This window comes from Juglans microcarpa x Juglans regia, chromosome 1S (assembly GCF_004785595.1).
Source record: "Juglans microcarpa x Juglans regia isolate MS1-56 chromosome 1S, Jm3101_v1.0, whole genome shotgun sequence".
Taxonomy (NCBI): domain Eukaryota; kingdom Viridiplantae; phylum Streptophyta; class Magnoliopsida; order Fagales; family Juglandaceae; genus Juglans; species Juglans microcarpa x Juglans regia.
Genome location: NC_054595.1, coordinates 12,102,745 through 12,124,663, shown reverse-complemented (window position 1 = coordinate 12,124,663; position 21,919 = coordinate 12,102,745). Strand labels below are relative to the sequence as shown.

The window sequence follows — 21,919 nt, the reverse complement described above, 5'->3', positions numbered from 1 at the left end:
TGAAGATATATATAAAATATTGTTAAATTTATAGAATATTAATAAGTATTAATAACATATTTAAAATTTTATATTGTTAATTGTACAATTATTATATAAATAATTTTTTTTATTCAGTTGGTCCAGTCAGAGAAATCTCCACCCCAAGACCGGACCGAAGATCGAAATTTTCTTATTTATTGGACCGGACTGGACCATGCATTTTTTCGGTCTGGTCCGGTCTAGACCGAACCGGTCGGTTTCTCAAGTCCAGACCGACCGGATTACACCCCTAGTCACAACAAATCACAATAACATATTAAATGATTATTAAATTCTTTTCATACAAAAAAGTACACTAAACTAAACATATAGCTCACTCATAGTGAGAAATAAGCTCTCGATTCCTATTCATGACCCCAAACATTTGCTCTAAAAATTGCGAAATGCCTTTATATACACAAATAAATAAGTTAGACATCAAATAATAAGGAAAATATAGATTAAAATTATGAGAAATCGAGTTTGGCACTTATCGATTACTAGGAAACCGACAAGCGACAGGCGACAAGCGACGTTGACAATGAGATATGCGAGAGAGACTAAGACAGAGATGGCGTCAGGGCAAGCTAATCATAGGCGAACTGCCAGATCAAGCAGAGGGAGAGAGAGAGAGAGAGAGAGAGAGAGAGAGAGAGAGAGGTAAGGACTAAAGAAGATGAAAGGGAGAGCCCTAACCAAAATGACGTTGTTTGCCGTTTGGTTATTAAACCAAAGAGCGTAGTTTTTTTTATTATTTTTTTCTAACGCATACTAATAAAACGATACCGTTTAATTTAGTTAAATGATAGCATTTTATATAAAAATAAAATAATATAGATATATAATGGGCCAGTTCACCGGTTTAAACATGGTTCAAACCGGAACTAAACTGACCGACGTTGATTTTCACTATTTTGGACCACTGACCGACCTGTTTTCCATCCGTTTCGGCCGGGTCCAGCATCGACCAGCTGATTCTATCGAATACTATTACCCCAATTATGTGGTGTATTTGGCTTAAATGGAATAATAAGAGCTTTGAAGATAGGAGCGTGACTTAGAAATCTCTTTTTAAACACTTCATTTCTTTAGTTTTCTGTTATTGTAGTAAATGAAACTAGTGTCCATGACTTTCTTGTATCATTTGCTAGTTCCTAAAATGAGAACCCCTATTCTTATGTTTCAATAATTTTATTTTACCCATAATTTTTTTTTTTAGATTTGTTCTTTACATAAAGTGGTAAAGTTTGGCGGAGTGACTTGCATGTTTGGAGGGTGCATTCTGTTAAGCTGTCAACTTGCTACGTGTGCAACAGTGGATATGGAAGTGGACGATGGAAATGAGAGAAAAGAAACTTCTGCTGAAGGGGAACCAAGTACACTTAGAGTTGAAACAGATCAAGAACCTTACGAGGGTATGCCTTTTGAATCAGAAGAAGCTGCTAGAGCATTCTATGATGAGTATGCAAAACGGGTAGGATTTGTAACCCGTGTATTGTCATCCAGAAAGTCTGAGCGTGATAGGTCAATTATCTCCCGTGGACTTGGATGCAGTGGGCGTTCGGTTAATCGAAAGCGAGGTGGGCAGCAGGAAGTTTGCACAGCAACGATTTTGTTGAAGAGAGAGAAGCCTGGGAGATGGGTGGTTAGGAAATTTGTGAGGGACCATAATCATCCGTTGGTGGGTCAATTTCGAAAGACTCGTCGAACATTTGTAAGCTTGTTTTGCTTTGAGCAATCCCTTGTAAGTTCTTTATATATTTTGTTTATATGGTTCTTTTTGACCTTATATGAACTTCAATGTGATTTTGATGGATACCATGATATAGACCTTTTTTTATTAGTAAAAATAGATTTTATTCATTAAAATAGGCAAATCCCTGTGACATGGAGACTTTGTCATTGGTTTTGCCTCTGAAGAGGTTCTTGTTCTATTCAGGGGAGCCATTCTTCCTCAGTGATTTCTTTGGTATCTTGTTTTTCTTCTTCTAAAAAGATACCTTTTTTGTTGAGGTATATGCTTATTTATCTCTTGCTTGATTTCTCTTCCAACATGAGATAATTCTTCAGTATCCAGAGTCGTTTCTTTTTTCTGCTGATAGTAAATCTGCCCTCCCTGCTCAATCTAGGGCTGACAGCCATTGAGCTGGCTGGCATATACATCTATGTCTAAGGTGAAAATCTTCCAGAGAAAGTAGACATCTTCAGCATGCTCTATACATGTCGGAGTCTCTCTTCCTTAAAAAACTCATATTAGCTTATCTCCCTTTCTCTCTTCTTTCTTTTAATGTGACTAATTTTTCCTGCCCCTCTCTCCTTTTCTCTTATGGTCTTACCATTGTCCTAGCAAGACTGACCTGGAAATAACTAAGTCAAAGATACCAACCTAGCCTTTACCTTTATATTGCTTGATGCATTTTGTTCATGTTACTTTGGAAAATCTAAAGAGATGTCTGGCAATGATCTTTTAGAAGTTCTAAGAAGCTCTGTAATTTGTATTTTCAGCCTTGTACATTTCAAAGTAAAATCAATTTCTTGTCCTATCCTTTTTCGTTACATGTATAAGAAGATTTTGCTGAGCTTCTGTCCCTCCTAAGATGGTTTCGAAAGAAATGTAGATTTCCCTTGTTAATGACAATGACATATTTGGCCATTCCATTAGGTTCATACCATTTTAAGATATAGGCAAGAAGATATTTATTGAAACCCCTCAAAAAGAAGGGAAGAAAAATGTAAATTAAATTGATACGTTTTTCAATCACCTGCTTGGTGCTAGGACTTGTACCCTTTTCTTGTTCCTGTTCAATAATCTGTGCTGTTTTTCGTAAGTTAAACTGGCTAAAAATTAGAAGGTGATCTTCTTGTGCACTGATGTGCTCAATTCATTTATTCTACTTTATCCACTTAATCTGTCTTTTTTTTGTAAATCTATTTTTAAGGATGAGAAGGATAAGAAAATTCTGGAATTAACGGCAGAACTGCGGGTTAAGAAGCGGTTAAGTGCAGCATATCGAGAACAGCTACTTGCTTTTATGAAGGATATTGAAGGCCATAATGAACACCTATCAACAAAAGTTCAATTAGTTTTGGACAATCTAAGTGAGTTTGAAGCTAAAAAGAAAGAGGTTTCAGACCATAGATAACTACAGAGTATAGAGTGAGTACCATCTCTTTAAATTGTTATGTTTGTTTGTTTTCATTTATTTGGTAGTCTCATTTTGGTTTACTTGAGGATTCTGTTTTCCAAAATTTGAAATTGTGCACTTAGAGCGTTGGCATTGGCTTCATCAAAAGTCTAGCCAAATGCAAAATTTGATGAATTTTATCAAAATAGGGCTGCATTGGATTAGTCAAAGATATAAGTATGGAACTCTGAGCTACAGTAAATGGATAGGTTTCTTCAAATTTGAAGGGCTACTATTCCCTCATCAAATCTATTTTTTATTCACTTTTAATCTCCAAAAGTCTTTTTTATTCACGTTTAATCTCCAACCGTCTTGTAATAATAATGTAAGAATCAAATTAAATTATTAATTAACATATGATTAATGTAATTGTAAAATATGAAAAAAAATAAAAATAGTTTTATTAAAAAAATAATATTATATTATTATTTTGATGAATTCAATAGCTAATTCAATGTGGAGTCATGGCTAGGAAAGTTTTAGATTTATAGAAATCATGTACTTTTCATCAAATTTTAGAGATAACTTTGATGAAGCCAATGCCAATGCTCTAAGGCCTCGTTTGGATAGCTATTTCAACCTGTCTCATCTCATCTCTCCCATCTCCTTCCCAAACATCACTCAAACACAAATACTTTTCAATTTTAAATCTTCAACTTTTTCATCTAATCATTACCTAATCATTACAACTTTCCCAAACTTCAAAATAAAACACAAAAAACAATTTAAAATTTTCAAATCCCAAAACAAAAATAATATTAGGAAATTATATTCTAATAATATTTTAACTTTATAATTCTTTATTGATTTTTTTTTCTCTTATTTCCCAAAACCCAATAAACATCTTAACTCAAACCATTTCACTACTATTCACATATTTCTCATCTCATCTCAACATCCAAACGGGACCTAAATCTTTGAATAATTCATTCATGGAAATTGACTATTTTTTTTATTTTTGTGGTCAACCTGCCACATTATCTTTCTTTCTTAGATATTGGTGTCAGCTGATTTATATTTTTTATTAATTTATATTTCATCCTATAATATATAATTAACTATAAAAGTGGTTGGGTTTCTAGCTGGAATGGTTCAGTGGATAATGTAATCATTACCACCCCTAGATTCTCTATCAATATAAATGGGGAGCTCAATGGATATTTCTCAGGAAGGAGGGGTCTTCGTTAAGGGGACCTCTTTCCCCTATATTTTTTCCTTATAACAAAAATTTATTTTCCTGTTCATGGAGACTTTCTTGGGTTTGTTGGATGCCAAAATTCTGGAAGGGAAATTTTAATAGCATTCATGGTGTAAGATAGATTTCCCACCTTTGCTTTGCCGACGATCTCCCCGTCTTTTGCAAAGAAGACAGATGTTCAGTGCAAGGATTGCCTGATCAATTTTGAGGAGTTCTCTGGTCTTTCTCCCGACCTGAGAAAGAGCAGTTTATTAATTGTGGTGTTGACAGCAATACTAAGGATCTCTTCCCATGAGGTTGTGTAGAAACTATTGGACACAAAGCACTAATACAGACGGAGTTGACTCACTGTGCTATGTGATGCTGGAATGTTTGGCTTATTAGGAAAAAGTACGTTTTTAAGGGATTGTTGCCAAAATAAGGATGTTTAGGTGGATATCATGGTGAATAAGATGAGGAATACATCTGATCAAAGGTAGATATAACTCCTGTTGATGAAGAGACGAGGGAGATGGTTTGGGCATGTGCAATGGATGATGATTAACATGCTGCTGAAAAAAAAAGTGATTCAATTCATGCTGGCAAAGTCAAAAGAAGTAAATTGAGGCCTAAAACAAAAGGGGTAGAAGTTTTGAGGAAACAAAGAATATGCTTTTGGATAGAATGGCAGAAAACAATATTTATGCCTGGCCTCAATTATTGACAAGAATTGATATAGCCAATCCTAATTTATTTTGGATTAAAGTTTAGTTGAGTACAAGCCTAAGCATGTGGAAATCTGATGGAAATTGAATGACTACAGTCTTTACATGGGAATGTCACTGCATCGTTTCACCACCTTTGTTTGTAAGGATGGCTGCTGATTCTTATGATTGATTTTGACCAGATATATTGCTATTGAGATGGTGGTGGGAAGTTCTGTTCACATAAGAGCTCAAAGTTGCCAAACTCTTTACTTCATTTCAGCACTCAAAATAAATACTCCAAGCTATGCTCTACTATGTTGAGGTAGTTAATTTTGAACTCATATTAACTGAAATTTTATTGGACAAACCTTTTTTTGATAAGTACCTTAATTTTTATTCATGACAATGGGCATCACTGAAGTAATTGTAAACTTAAGAGCTCTCTCACCACACCATAAGTCATTTTGAAATTTGATGTATCTAATGAAGACCGCCTGTCCTTTTAGGATATTCTTCCACAATGCTACACCGTGTGGCCTGTTTACTTTGATAGAGCACCGCTCACCCCAAGCACCACCATACTTGGAATCCACTACATCTTCCATTGAGTTGCCTTTTCCTGTTGATATTGCCACAACCATTTCCCAAGTAGAGCCTGACTGGACACAAGAAAACCTCAAATACCAAAACCTACCACATAAATTGTTGAGCAAACCTTAGTCCAATTTCCTAGGTGAAATTTGAATTCTTCATCTATCCCACTCCATAGAAAACTCCATAGAAAATCCCATCGTAGCTTATCAAAAACAAAAATCTTGTTGTAGCTTGTCTAGATGTTTGGCCATGATAATATGAAGAGGTAGAGAGACAAGAAAAAAGTAGGCAAACTGAAGAGTGTGCTCTTAATCAAGGTGATCCGGCCACCTTTAACAAATACGTCCTCTTCCAACTTGCCAATATGCCACCCTTAAGGTCGGTCATTCTTTAATGCTTTATTTTCCCATCAAGGTGAACCTTGGAAAGTCAAAGTTGGTTTCGGTGGGGGTGGTGTGTAACATCAATAGCTTGGCAAGTTTGTTGGGCTGTAAAATTGCTTCTTTACCCCTGAAATATTTGGGTCTTCCGTTGGAGGTGCCTTTCAAGGCTTTTGCTATTTGGAATGGGGCTGTCGAGAAAGTTGAGAAAAGGTTGGCTGGTTGGAAGCAACTATATTTATCTAAAGGGGGTAGACTTACTCTTGTTAAGAGTACCTTTCTAATTTCCCCACTTATTTTCTATCATTGTTTCCATTGCCTGCAGGGGTGGCAAATCGGATTGAGAAGTTGTTTCGTGTTTTTTTATGGGGTGGTATGGGAGAGGAAACTAAATTTGATCATGTTAGTTGTAATAAAGTTTAATCTCCTATTTCCGTTGGAGGGTTGGGGGTTCATAATTTGAGGATCTTTAATAAGGTTTTATTGGGGAAGTGGCTATGGAGATATCAATTGGAAGGAGAGTCGCTTTGGAGGGAGGTCATTGATCGGAAGTATGGAAGTGGTTTGGGGGGGGGGGGGGGGGGGGGGGGGGGGGGGGGGGGGGGGTGTTAGAAAAAAGTTTGGGGGGTTTATGGTATGGGACTTTGGAAGTTCATTAGAAAGGGCTGGGAGAGTTTTCTTTTTTGTTAGTCATTTTAGTTATGCTGTTGGAGAGAGATCTAGGATCTGGACATTTGGTGTGGTTATTGGGCCCTCAGTAATGTGTTTCCAGCTATCTTTCAATTGGCTTCAGATCAGTTTGCTGCTGTTTCTGATTTGCTTTGTTGTTCTAATGGCTTGATTCAGTGGAATATTTGTTTAACTAGAGCTGTACAGGATTGGGAGATTGACGAAGGATCAGCTTTTCATTTGGACAGCCTCTCTTGGAAGCATTTTGGATAATTTAAGGAAACGGGATATTATTGTTATGGATTGGTGTTTCATGTGTAAAAGGAACGGGGAAACCGTGGATCATCTACTCTTGTATTGTGAGGTGGCAAGGGCTTTGTGGGATGGTATCTTTTGTAGAATTGGCTTGGCTTGGGTGATGTCTTTGAGAATGGTTGACCTTCTTGCATGTTGGAATGGGCTTCATGGTTGTTCTCAAGTGGACGCGGCTTGGAAGATGGTTCCATTGTGTCTTATGTGGTGCATTTGGATGGAAAGGAATGAGTGATGTTTTAATGAAAAGGAGCATTCTTTGGAGCAAATCTGGACTTTTTCGTGCATTCTTTGCTGTTTTGGTTTTCTGCTTTTAGTGATTAACAGAACTACCATTCATGATTTTCTGATGTCGCTTTCTGTTTCCTAGAATGTATTTAGGTATTTTCTTTTGTATACTTCCCGTGTACATGATCTTTGCCCATACATTAGTTTCTAATAAAATTTCTTCATACTTGTAAAAAAAAAAAAAAAAAGCTTTATTTTCCCATAGCAGTACCCCCTTTTCTCATAGGAATGAATAAATGGCACAATAAGGCTCCTATGAAGGTATTTTTTTCCCGGCACTATGGTTTCAGGCAAGATTTTTACCTTGGACAAACTAAGAAGGTGGGATGTTATAGTAATTGATTCATATTGCATGTGTAAAAAGATTGGGAGAAGTGTTGATTATCTTTTACTTCATTGCAAGTTTTACCTTATGAGCACAATCTTCAGTCTCTTTGGGCTAGATTGGGTCATGCCTCGATGCTTGTAACATCCCCTTCCCACAGGGTTTGGAGTGCTACTAAAACATATAACTTTTGATTGGCAAGAGATCCAATATAAAAAACATTACCTTATTGATCTCGTGTAAAACTTTTTTTTGATAAGTAATTGATCTCGTGTAAAACTATAGCATAATCATGTCCTAACAGCGGAAATAAAGATAACAACATTATAAAAGGACTCATGACTGATCTTGTGTAAAAATGCTTATTATCTAAAACTATGTGATGTTATCTAATTCTGTGTTCTTGATTAATCTGCAACATTGATCTAAGCATGAACCATCTGTTTGTCATCCACATTATCATTTGGGACATTAAAAATAGAAAAGTAACAAAGGTGAATCGAAGACTTAGAAAATAAACATCATAATGTAAAGATAATTAAATTTAAATTTTTACCTTGAAAACATTCTTGCACACTTCTACTTACATTGCATGTGGAATAATCAACAATAATAAAACTAACGTATGAGACAGAAAATCCAACCGGTAAGTATGGGAATTCTAACAATAACTTAATTAACATCTTGTTCAAGTACAAATAAACAACCAAACCTGAGCAATCAACATGTTCTTTAACTTCTTTTCATAACATATTAAACTTGTCTTTCAGTTGCTATGGCCAACATACTTTAGTTTTGTGCACTGGTCCACTTCCTGTGATCACAAGGGACCTTGTCTGGGAATTTTTAACGCTAGGTTAGAGGCGGATTCAAACCCCCCAACTGAGGGCGCCATGGTCGCTAAGGACCAAGGGAGGTACCAGTTGACCCACAGGTCATTGGCCAGAAGGGAGACCTCTTAATTGCTTGTAACATATCTCTGGTGAACCACATATTTACACGTGATTCTGTAGCTTGCACATTTACCCTTAACTTTGCACTAGTACCATGCATACCTTATGGTCATTTGTTATAGCTTTATTCATTAGTCACATGACTTGAAGTTTTACAGGATACATGTGAAACATATAACAACATTGCATGATATAATAAGTATCTTATGCATTTGCATGGCATGATATCAATGGTGACATATTATATTTGTATGCATGGCTTTCATCATATCATGGCATCCATTTATGTGAGTCTAATGACAATACTTGCATAACATGGCATAGCAGATATTTTAAACATGAATCATAGTATTGCAGCCACAAGCATTTACATTATATTCCAACAAGGATTCATAAACGGGGCTTACAATGGAGATGACAATACGTAATATATAGGTGAACAACACTGGTTCAAGCACAACAAAGCACATATTATACTCATGAAGGTATGATCATAGTACTTACCTAAGCTCCTTTGCTTTAAAATCAACAAGGAATTGCTTAGCAACCTAATCACACATATGATATATCACGTAGATCAAATCTGTTCAAGTCTTCGAATCTATTTATGCTAAAAGCTCTGATGGTGTTAAAAAAATAGAAATTATGTTTCCATGTGTAAACCTTTTGAAAATTGTCATAGAACTCTTCATCTTAATGTACTCTACCAGAATAAGGAATCAAGAAGTAGATAAGATCTTAGGGAGTCCTTCTAGGAAAGGGAAATTTTCTGTCCATTCATTCTATAAGGTCATCACTAATCAGGATAATAACCACTTCTCTTTGAGGAACATTTGGTGGAGTTGGTCGCCTTACAAGGTTCCCTTCTTTGTAGTCCATTAGGGAAGATCCTGACCATGGACAACCTATGGAAATGCTGAATCATTGCTATTGACTGGTGCTATATGTGTATGTGTAGGAAAAATGATGGAACTGTGGACCACTTGCTACTTCATTATGAGGTTCTAGAGCCTTTTGGGATGATTTTTTGTAGAGTTGGGGTAGGATGGGTTTATGCTTGGGAAGGTGGTCGATCTCGTGTCATCTTAAAAGTCCTTATGGTATCCCTCCAATCGCAAGAATATGGAAGATGTTTCCCATATGCCTCCTGTGGTGCAGCTGGAGGAAAAGAAATGACTGAAACTTCAGAGCTAAGGAACATGCGCTGGAGGAATTCAGAATATTCTTTTTCAGCACGCTTTTTCTCTGGGCAATGGCTTTCGATTTTTTTATTGGCAGGTGTTCTCTCGCATATACATCTACTATACATGGGTTACACCTATTGATACTTATAAAATTTTTACCTATCAAGAAAAAAAAAACTCCTTGAATTGGACATGCTAGGTGCTGTGTTAGGAGTTTATTACATATATATCTATAAAGGGGAAGAGAAGTTCAACTCAGAGACAGTCTAGGGTTTATTGAAGTTGGCAATGGTTGTTCCATTGAAGGAGCCCTGCTTTATCTCTAAAGGTAATTTTCTGGTTTTTAGAAAGAGAAATGCTACAAACCACACCCATATCCATCTTTCATCCCACTATATAAAATATGGCACTTTTATCACCATTAGATCCTCCTTTATATTATTAAAAGAAAAATTCAAAGATTGATTGGCTGTAACAACAGACTGGAATTAACAAGGAAAACAACTTAAATTACTGATCTTCGAGGGATCAGAAACCTCCAAACTTATTTATTAACTTTCTTCAATAATCATACAAAGGGAAAAGGCTTCAGTATTTATAGAAGCCTTATGACTGTTAACAACGGCTACAAAGGGTACTATGGTAATTCTCAGCAAATAAGTAAGGACATAAAGGTATATTGAGCCTTTAAAGGAACACATGCAGAACACGTGACTAACTAACTAAACTAACAGATGCCTTTCTTCATTTCAAGGTCGAGCTTCCTTCCTGGTATGAATTGATCATAACAACTGCCCTCCTCTTCAAAAGACCTTGCCCACAAGGTCAGGGTAATGAGTCCTCAACTGCTCAACAGGTTCCCAAGTGGAATTTACCTCATCCATACCACGCCATTTCACCAACAGCTCGATAAAAGGTTTATTATCCACAGCAATCATACGTCTGTCAAGAATAGCTTCAGGTTCCACCTTAAAATTCCCATGAGAATCCACCAATGGTAATACAGGAGAGATCTGAGAATCCAGGCCAATGTATTGCTTTATTCTCGAGACATGAAACACGGGATGAACTGAGGAACTTGGTGGCAACTCAAGTCTGTAAGCTACCTCTCCAATGCATTCCAAAATTCTGAATGGACCACAATATCTGGCAGCTAACTTGGATTCGCTGGCTTGACTAACAGTCTGTTGTTTATACTTATGCATTTTCAAATAGGCTAAATCACCTACCTGAAACTTCCTCTGAATGTGATGTTTATCATATTGCTGTTTCATAGCAACCTGTGCAGCCATCAAGTTCTTTTTCAACAACCTTAGTATCTCATCTCTTGACTTTAATTCCCTGCCCGCAGCTTCATTCTGAGTAGTGCCATCAACATACTGAATTAAGGTTGGAGGAGGGACTCCATATAATGCCTCAAATGGTGTCATTTTAGTCGAAGAGTGGACTGAGGTATTATACCACCACTCAGCCCAAGGAAGCCAATGCACCCACTGTTTGGGTCTCTCACTAACAAAACATCTCAAATATTGTTGCACACATTTATTAACCACTTCAGTCTGCCCATCTGATTGTGGATGGCAAGCAGATGTGAAGTGTAGTTTAGTCCTTTGCAATTTAAACAACTCTCTCCAGAAATTACTTGTGAAAATGACATCCCTATCAGTTACAATGGTGGATGGCAACCCGTGTAACTTGAATACCTGAGATGTAAAGACAGCAGCCACTGATGCAGCTGTATAAGGCTGAGATAAAGGTAAAAAATGTGCATACTTGGTGAGCCTATCTACTATCACCAATATAACAGAAAACCCTTTTGAACATGGTAAGGAATCAATAAAATCCATGGAGATGTCACTCCAAGATCTGCTGGGAAGTGGCAAGGGCTGCAATAACCCAGCAGGTTGTAAATTTTCTGTCTTACACCTTTGGCAAATTTGGCATTCCTTGATAAATTGCTTAATGTCTCTCCTCATGCCACTCCATATAAAATCTGCCCTTGCTCGATGTAGGGCCTTATGGTAACCAAAATGGCCCCCAAAGGCACTGCTATGTATAAACTGCAAGACTTGATCCTTCATAGGGGATGAAGATGACAAAAACAGCCTGCCTTTCTTGAATAACAACCCATTTCTGACTTCAAACTTCTTATCAGCGAGCTTGCCTTCTTGGAGCTTTTGACAAATAGCTGAAATTTCTTCATCATCCAAGTAAGAATGTCTCAACTGTTCTAACCACAGGGGATCAAGGACTGTGATAGCCAATATGTCAACAGATCCTTCCTCAACTTCCTCTCTTCTCGAGAGACTATCTGCTGCCACATTATCCTTGCCATGCTTATACTCAATTGTGAAATCATAGCCAAGCAACTTGGTAATCCATTTTTGTTGAGAGGGAGTTCCTATCTTTTGTTCCAAAAGAAACTTCAAACTTTGTTGATTTGTTCTGATTACAAACTCAGCACCCAACAGGTATGGCCTCCATTTCTTCACAGCTAATACTATTTCAAGAAATTCTTTTTCATAGGTAGATAGGTCCAATGCTTTTCCCTTCAACGCTTGACTCAAGAATGCTAAGGGCCTTCCTTCCTGACTCAAGACAGCACCAATCCCTCGACCAGAAGAATCACATTCCAACAAAAATGAATTGGAGAAATCTGGTAAAGCCAAGACAGGTGGGTTTGTCACAGCCTCTTTTAGATCTGTAAATGTTGTAGTAGCTTCATTTCCACAAATAAAAGCATCCTTCTTCAACAAATTTGTCAATGGGGCAGCAATGCAGCCATACCCTATGACAAATTTTCTGTAGTAACCAGTTAGACCAAGAAATCCTCTTAATGACTTAAGGGATTTTGGTAGAGGCCATTCAAGCATTGCCTTGATCTTGGCTGGATCTGCTTTGACACCCTTTGCAGAGACTAAGTGGCCCAAGTATTCAATCTCCTCACAAGCAAACCTGAACTTATTCTTTTTTGCAAAAAGAGTATTTGCTGCCAATGTATCCAATACCATAGAAAGATGTTGTACATGGTCTGCTATTGATTTACTATAGATTAAAATATCGTCAAAAAAAACAATAACAAACTTCCTTAAAAAAGGTTGAAAGACCTCATTCATCAAGGATTGAAAAGTGGCTGGAGCATTGGTTAAGCCAAAGGGCATAACCAGAAACTCATACTGCCCTTGGTGTGTTCTAAATGCAGTTTTCTCAATGTCCTCTTCCTTCATAAGAATCTGGTGGTACCCAAATCTAAGATCTAACTTAGAAAATATCGAGGCTCCATGCAATTCATCCAAAAGTTTATCAATGACAGGAATGGAAAATTTGTGTTTAATTGTTTCTCTGTTTAAGCCCCTATAATCTATACACATGCGCCATGATCCATCAAATTTTCTTACCAAGAGGACAGGTGATGTGAAAGGGGATTGACTGCTCCTTATGACTCCAGCATCCAACAATCCTTTAACAATTTTTTCTATTTCAGTTTTTTGAAAGAAAGGATACCTGTAAGGTCGAGCAGATATTGGCATGGTCCCCTCCTTGAGGTTTATTTGGTGATCTTTAGTTCTTCTTGGAGGCAAGCCCTTTGGTTCAGCAAAGACATGGTCATATTTAGCCAATACTGCCTCAATGTCAGCAGCTTACATGCCCATTTCTTGAGCTGTCTCCTTAGTAACAAGTTGAAGTAGCATGCCCTTTCTTTCCACAATAGTGAGTTGGCAAATCTAAACATCTTCCACAAACTCAGGCTTGCTAAAGCTCAAGCCTCTAAGTGTGACAGAACTCTTGCCACTAGTGAATGTCATTGTGAGGTTAGTAAAATCTCATAAAACAGGACCTAAGGTGCGCAACCATTGCATACCAACCTCCCAATGGTAGCAAGAAAAAATCAGTGTTGAAATGGTGGCCCTGCATCTGAAACTGTAAATTCTGGACCAGACCTTCACCATTCATTTTTTCCCCATTGACTACCCTTACTTCAATCTGTCCACTTTGCTTGACAGTTAGCCCCACCTTCCTTGCTATCATAGGATCAAGAAAGTTATGTGTGCTGCCAGTGTCAACAAGGACTATCACTGAGCAGTCCTTAACTTTGCCATGAACTCTCATAGTTTTCGGGCTTATACAACCTGTTATTGCATGGAATGAGATTTCAGGTACCTCAGTTTCTACTCCCACAGGTTCATTAGTTTCCTGTGAATCTTGTGGATTACCCTCTTCCTTCTCAGAATCTTGTAACCATTCCAATCCTACCATTTCAAAGAACTTGGCCTTATTACACTTATGACTAGGCTGCCACTTATCCTCACAGAAGTAGCAGACCCCTTTGTCTCTTTTTGCTTTCATTTCTGCTGGAGTAAGTCTCTGAAAAGGAGCTGAAGTTTTGAAGCCATTGGGCCTTGGACCAGAAACCCCTTCTTTCCTCATAGAATTAACAAGAACTGAGTTGCTGCCCTCACTAGGAACAGAAACACAAGAGGAATGGAGCCTATTGTTGACCCTAGTGCTAGTGATATATTCCTCTTGGATCTTGGCTAATCCAAAAGCAATATTCAAGGTCTGAGGGTGCAACATTCTCATAGGAAGTCTTATCTCATCCCTAAGGCCACTCAAGAAGCAAGAAAGTTTATACTGTTCAGTCAAGCCTTTCAATCTATTAGAAAGGACCTCAAAATGAGTTTTGTAGGCACTAACTGTAGAAGTTTGCCTCAACCATGTAATGGCCTCCATAGGGTCATCATAAGAAGAACTCCCAAACCTTAACTGAACTGCCGTAACAAAAGAATGCCAAGAATTGAAAGAATCAGTCTCCTCAGCATCTTGAAACCAAACCAAGGCATTTCCCTCCATATAAAACGAGGCCATCATGATCTTTTGTCCATCTGGCATGGGGTGTAAGGCAAAATAATGATTTGCCTTATAGATCCATCCAGATGGGTCATCACCATGAAACCTTGGAAAGTCTAACTTAATGCTACGAAACTGCATTCCAAAAGTTAGAGATGAGTTGCCCATGTGACCCCCATCAACATTCTTGCCATTTCCATTTCGATCATTTATGCCTCTATTCATTGCTTCCAACAAAAGGTCCATCTTTGAACTCAGTCCCTCCAAAGCAATCTGATGATCTGCAACTCTCTGCTCTTGCAGTTCTTGATTTTGCTTCAACCCAAGAACAAGCTTCTGTAATTCTTTGAACCGTATGCCTTCTGCCATTGTAAGATTAAAAGGAAAAAATGTTTGTGCCCAGAATTGCGAAGGGCTCTGATGCCAATTGTAACAACAGACTAGAATTAACAAGGAAAACAACTTGAATTACTGATCTTCGAGAGATCAGAAACCTCCAAACTTATTTACTAACTTTCTTCAATAATCATACAAAGGGAAAAGGCTTCAGTATTTATAGAAGCCTTATGACTGTTAACAACGGCTACAAAGGGTACTATGGTAATTCTTAGCAAATAAGTAAGGACATAAAGGTATATCGAGCCTTTAAAGGAACACCTGTAGAACACGTGACTAACTAACTAAACTAATAGATGCCTTTCTTCATTTCAAGCTCGAGCTTCCTTCCTGGTATGAATTGATCATAACATTGGCTATGCCACCTCGTCATAGTGGGATAGGAGTAGGATGATGGTGTAGTTTGTAGAATTTTCCTTTTAGAAATAGGTGGCAGCTTCTATCTAGGGTTGGATCTGAGTGGGAGGGGCGGCACTTGTGCATAGGTTGTTATCTTATGCTGGCTGCCCATCTGAAATTTTAATAAGCCACCGGCAGGGTTTTTCTAGGACTTAAGGGCAACAACTTGGCTGGTTCTTGGCTTGGTCAGCCCCTTGTCCAACTCTCCTAGGCTTTAGTGGGCTTGAAAAGGTTTCCTAGAAATCCATAGGGTCGACAGCCTCTTTATGAGGGTTTCTTGGGTTTGGCAATCCTGATTCTTAAGGGTTTTTCTGTCTTAAGTGAAAAAAAAGCTTTCTCAATCAATCCTAGGGCTATGGAGATGAGGCGGCAGAGAAGCTTGGTTGTATTGATTTAACTTAAATATTGTATTCCCTAGGTTTCTTATAGGAATATTGTATTCCAACAAGCCTATAGGTTGTTCTAAGAATATTCTAACCCTTTCCTTGGCAGGCAGTCTCATTGGCTTTCTACGGTATTCCTTGGATTTCTGGAGGGTTTCTGGTCTTTAACAGAGTAAAAGGTTTCCTAATACATATACCATGATTCTTGGTAGCTCGCAGTGGGTAATTTCCTGGTAGTTGACAGCTTGTTCCTTCAAATTCTCAAGTCAACTTCTGTCACTAAAAGAAAATGATAACACCCATGCGCATCACACGGCCATGGACATGACAAGGCATATATTAATGGCTTTCTCCAAAAAATCTTCATTTTAACAAAGCCTACTAATACTTTACCTTTTTATGTTTTTAAAAAATAATTTTTAAATGACAAATCCACCGAGTATGTATTAGAATTAAGTTATAATTTAGATTTAGTGAATCTGAAGTTGAAAATTGAAAAACAAGTAGTATATTTTGGATAAGAGTCTGTAGTATAAAGTTTGGCTAGTTATTGGAGTGAAGTCGTAACAAGGTAGCTATACTGGAAGGTGTAGCTGGATCACCTCCTTTTCAGGCCAAAAAGAAGTGAGTGAGAACTAGGTTAAACTTGGAGATGGAAGTCTTCTTTCGTTTCTCGACGGTGAAGTAAGATTAAGCTCATGAGCTTATTTTCCTAGGTCCGAACAAGTTTAAGCCAGATATAGCTATCTTCTTTTTGGGTGTGAAGCAATGTCAAACTGCATCTCACTGGACTGATTGGGGATGTTCGTAGTGACTAAGGGGGTCGAAGACCAAGAAGTAAGTTATTTATTAGCCAAGCATTCTTCTTATGGCTAGATCCAATCTCTTGGTACCTGCGGAAAGGAAAAATGATTTCAACTTCTTCCTTTTGGAAATGGAGGATTGGGAAAATCCTATTGATTGCAACTTTCACCAGACCTTTGGGACTTTTGATAACATTAAAACATACGTTCTTTACACCATGCAGGAAAGACCCCATAAATAAAATCCTCACTAAAACTTTTATAAAAGAAATCTCTCAAAATAAACGTATTGTTCAATAGCACTTATTTAAAATATAATAATCTAACTTGTGCTAAGCATTTCGGAAGCATAAATCTTGTATAGTAATGGTGAAGTATAAATTCTCTTTCTGAAGCCTCATGCCTCATCGCAATGTCAAACTCTTGGACACCGTCATCGCCCGCAACATCCTCTAATTCTTCCTCACCTGGGTGGGAAAACATTTAAAAACAACTAAAATGAATTGAATACTCAATAAGAATCACATCATGTAGTAAACATAATATAAACACAGGGTATTCATTTAAAACTAAAGGGAAACCTAGGAGCATATAGATTAGATGACAAGGATATAGAGTGGGTGAGCTTAGTGGATCCAATGCCTGTAACTTTAGCGATAGAACCATTAGCAAGAGTAACAACTCTTTGGAGATGTCACAGTATCTAAATTAGATAAGGAATAAGACAAATTGGTCATATGTTCATTAGCTCCTGAATTGGTGACCCCTGGATCTTGAGTGGATGAGAGAAGACATGCAGATGTTGTACCCGATCAGGCAATAGTAGCTGTGGAAGATGAAGGAGCCTGTGCGTGAGACAAAAGCTGAGCATACTCATCTTTCGGTATGGTGATCATGTCTGAATCTGGAGGTGGGTTGAAGCTATCTGATGGTGAGGTATTATCTTGACAAATGGCCTGATTAGTAGAGTCTGAGAAGCGAAGCGAAGGGATTGGATTTCACCCATATGGTCTACCATGTAAATCCCAACAACAGCCTACCGAGTGATTACTGCGACCACAATGGGTGCACTTCGAGGATTCACGACCTTGAGTGCGGCCACTCTTGGTGTCACATCCCCCACGTGCACCTCAACCAATGGCCTCCATGTCTGGCAGGAGGAACAATGTGACTCCCATAAGAGGCAACTAAAGCATATCCCTCACTACTCTGATTAGAAGACAACTGAGATCCATGTCCAGACAATGTGGCACGTTGAAATCAAGAGAACACATCAGGAAATGAGGGAAGCTGTGGAGTAGCCAAAATTTGGAAATGAACAAACTCATATTCTAGCTTCAAGCCAACAAGAAACCAAACAGCATCGAAGTCTTCACGTTGTTGCTGCATATGCGAGACATTAGAAGTAATAGGTTGATACATTTGAGCTTTTCACATAACATAACTCATCACTTGAGGATAATACTCTTCAAGACCCAAAGTACCTTTTTCCAACCCAAAGAATTGCTTACACAACACATAAATGCGGGCCATGTTCCCAACACCTGAATACATTTGCTTGAAGTGCCCCAACACTTCTTGAGCATTGTCAAGATGCATACTCCATCCAACACTAGATGGATTTGAGACGTACTTCCACAATGTATGTGTGCTGTTTTTCCTCTACTCAGCTATCGAGGAAACCCTAACTTAGAGAACCAGTATATATGTGTATTTTTACTAATCCGTTTATGCATGCTCGTTCGTGTTCTTCGTGATGCAAGTGTTTTCTCTTTTCTAAGAAAATGAACAAGTCTATCGGGGCAAACAAAGTTACAAACTTCTCAATGCAAATATAACAATCATCGCATTTCAAATCGTTGGAGATGAACAAGACCCTAGAGCAAAATAATGGCAATGCAAAGAACAAGAACAAGTACGTATAAACGGATTAGTTAAAATGCAACATATATACTAGGTCTTAAAGTTAGGGTTTGCTCAATGTCTAAGTAGAGGAAAAAAACAGCACAACTACGTTGAGGAAGTACATCTACTTCGAGGAAATACATCTCAAACCATAAAGGGTGCAAGTGCTACTCAACAATGTAGTTCAGATTGACAAGGTACCTTGGAGTAGATTCACCAGGTGTTCGATTGAAGTATGAACCAGAAGGGGAGGTTTGTTAGACACGAGAATATCAAGCCGTAATTTAGCATAGTTAAACTTATATTCTATATTTTAAATACATATTAATACACAAAATACTTGATTGGCTTCCCATGGTTGCTGCCACCCTGTCCACCGTTGGTGACCAGATATCTAACACCACATGGGTGGACTTGTTTGGTTTCTTTTTTCTTTTTTAATTAAAAATCACTTTATTTGTTATAAATAATTTAATTTTCTATTTCTTTAAAGAATTTTAATTTATTTAAAAAAAAAATTGAAGTTGACTCATACAAGCTTGTGGGGAAGCTTGTGGTTCGGCCACGTCTTTTCAAGTAATAGACGGAAAAATTAATAGAGGGTCCTATATCTAAATAACTCATATCACAGGGGACTTTGTTCTCAACAAAAAAATAAAAAATAAAAAATAAAAAATTGCACTAGATGCTAGACCTAAGTGCCCTACAGCAACCGCCCCCGGGGGGGGGGGGGGGGGGGGGGGAGGATTTTGACCAATTTTTTCTTGAAGTTTTTTAGTCAAATCAATGCAACCAGCTCTTGATCCACACTATTCCTATTACCTTATGATTGATTACGCAGACTCAGGCCTTGTTTGGTTACGCAATTCAGATGAGATGAGATGAGATGTTTTATTAAAAGTTGAATAAAATATTGTTATAATATAATTTTTTAATATAAAATTTGTTTTATTTTTGTTTTGAAATTTGAAAAAGTTGAATTGTTTATTATATTTTGTGTGGGAATTTGAAAAAATTGTAATGATTATATAAGATGAGATAAGATAAGATAGTTTGGTTTTGTGTAACCAAACCATCCCTGAGAAAGCTTCCTTTTCACTTGAGACAGAAAATTTTCGAGAATCGGGATTGCCAACTTCAAGAAAACCCTCATAAAGAGGCTGCTGACCCTATGGATTTTTATGAAACCTTTTCAAGCCTTGCTACAATCCTTGGGCTTTGTCCATTGTGCTGCAGCCGTAGGTAAAATATCTTCAGATTCATGCACTCCTCTCATAAACCATGCTAATCCCTATTACACTCCTTACATGTGATTCTTGTAATTACAACATTTAGATATCCACTTAAGAGGAACCTCTTGCTGCCATAAGAGCTGCCGAAACATGACGGTAAAATCCTTCTTTGAATATTTTTAATAAAGTCTCTTGGAAGACTCCCTTTTGAGGGAATTCTAAAATCTTCACACTTTACACATATGGGGACTGCCACACTTTGCACCAATCATTAGACATGTTTCACTACATGAAAATTTTAAGATTCAAATGCTAACACGCTGCCATCATACCGATAAATCCTGGGCCATAATTTCCATGTATGATAGCTAAGTTTCCATCAATACTGCAAAAAGGGATTGCTGCCAACAACTCCAAAACTGTCTCCAAGGCTGAACTTCTTGCCACTTGGGGATACCGATGGTTAAAAACATGTTTATATAATAATTGGACACCTAGCATGTCCAATTAGATGGGAATATTAATTTCTTCACGCTATCATGTCATGCCATGTTTTTATATCACACCATAATTTCTTTGTGTTATTATGTCAAGCTATAATTTTATATGCTTTGTTATCATATGACATTTATAAGACAAGTCATGTGAGTAATGAATGAAGCTTTAAAGAATGGCCACGGGAGATGCGTTGCATTAATGCAAAGGTTAGAGTGAGTGTGCAAGCCACACAGAATCAATAGTCAAGGTGTGGTACACCATAGATATGCTAGAAGCAATTAAGTGGTCATTGTCATGATCACTGGCAATGGGACTGGAGATAACTTAGTTATAAGCAATGAAGCAGTCACCCTTATGGTCACATGCAGTGGTTCGGTGCACAAAAGTAAAGTATGTTGGCCATAAAGTGAAAGGCAAGTTTAATAAGTTTTGCGAAGAAAATGTTTGTTATTTATTTATTCTTGAACATGTGTGTTTAGTTATGATTAGAATTGCCATACTTATTTGTTGGATGTTCTGAGCTCCTTTATATGTTTGTTCTGTGGTTGTTGAGTATTCCACATGCTATGAAAGAATAAGTATACAAGAATATTTCCAAGGAAAACCCTAAGTTTAATTATGTTTACAATATGATGTTTTATTTACCGAGTTTTCAACTCACTTTTGTTTGCTTGCATGTCCCAGGTGATGATGTGGCTGAGGAACAAGCAGGCTAGGCTTAGACCTGTGTTGCAGATTAATCACGAACTCAGACTTAGATAATATCACATAGTTGTCAGACACCCTCTGTTAAGACATGATTATGCTATATGTTTTATTTATAATTTCAATAAAATGTGGTAATGTTTATTTATGTTGGATCTCTTACTTGGTGCAAGTTTTTTGTTTTAGTAGCATTCCTAACCCTACAGGAAGGGGGTGTTGGACAAGGTGCACCTAGTTGTCAAAGATCAGGCCTGGGAGGAGCTGTAAACTGACACATCTTGAGTTTGATTTTGCTGATCTAGAAGTTCCCTTGGATTGCCTAATACACGTTTATGGCAGGTAGAGTAGTTTACCTGGAGTTTGCACCCCATTTGTGGGTCTGAAGCACCCTGAATTAGTGAGGCTTCATGTCATTGAAAAAAAAAGGCAGTGCCTCCACGTGTGGTGGATTCTTGTGTGCTAGAAAGAGTAGTTTGATAGCTACTAGCTAAGCAAATATCTGTGGAAAATGAATCTGTCTTGCTTAATGTGGTGAGCATGGAGAGAAAGAAACAATTTTAGTTTCTGAGAGGGGGAAGATTCTTAAGTCTTCAACTTTCAATACTCTCTACCACTTGATGGTTGTCCCAGATTTTTCTTCTACTTCTAGATTTTCAGGACTATTTTTTGGATGTCTTACATTTTCTGTATAATTCATGTGTAATTGGATAAGGCCTAATTGGATAAGGCGCTTTTTGCTTATCAATAAAAATTTGACATGCTCAAAAAATTACTTCAGGGGTTTCTTTGCAATATGGTGTTGCATGGAAATATGAAAACAATATTTGGGGTTTCTTTTGCAATTTGCAAACCAATTCAGCTGTAGAACTTCCATCTCATACTACATGTGCAGGAATCGGAAAGTAGAACCAGCTTGTATGTCACCTCATGCTCAATGCATCTCAAATTCAGCTTA

At 37.6% G+C, this 21,919-nt stretch overlaps 1 protein-coding gene across 1 annotated transcript; it reads left to right on the top strand.

Annotated features, from left to right (window-relative positions):
- Window positions 1-1,270: 1,270 nt before the first annotated feature.
- On the top strand, window positions 1,271-21,112 carry LOC121246094 (protein FAR-RED ELONGATED HYPOCOTYL 3-like). The gene is made up of 3 exons (XM_041144090.1): window positions 1,271-1,735; window positions 2,961-3,178; window positions 20,944-21,112. Exons 1-2 carry the CDS (start codon window positions 1,286-1,288, stop codon window positions 3,162-3,164), a joined length of 654 nt encoding a protein of 217 aa, XP_041000024.1. The 5' UTR covers window positions 1,271-1,285; the 3' UTR covers window positions 3,165-3,178; window positions 20,944-21,112.
- Window positions 21,113-21,919: the final 807 nt, after the last annotated feature.

Excerpts from the sequence above, each read along its gene's own strand:
- LOC121246094 (XM_041144090.1), top strand. The coding sequence starts at position 1,286 with ATGTTTGGAGGGTGCATTCTGTTAAGCTGTCAACTTGCTACGTGTGCA. Across the intron at positions 1,736-2,960 it reads GAAAGACTCGTCGAACATTT|GATGAGAAGGATAAGAAAAT; the intron begins GTAAGCTTGTTT and ends TCTATTTTTAAG.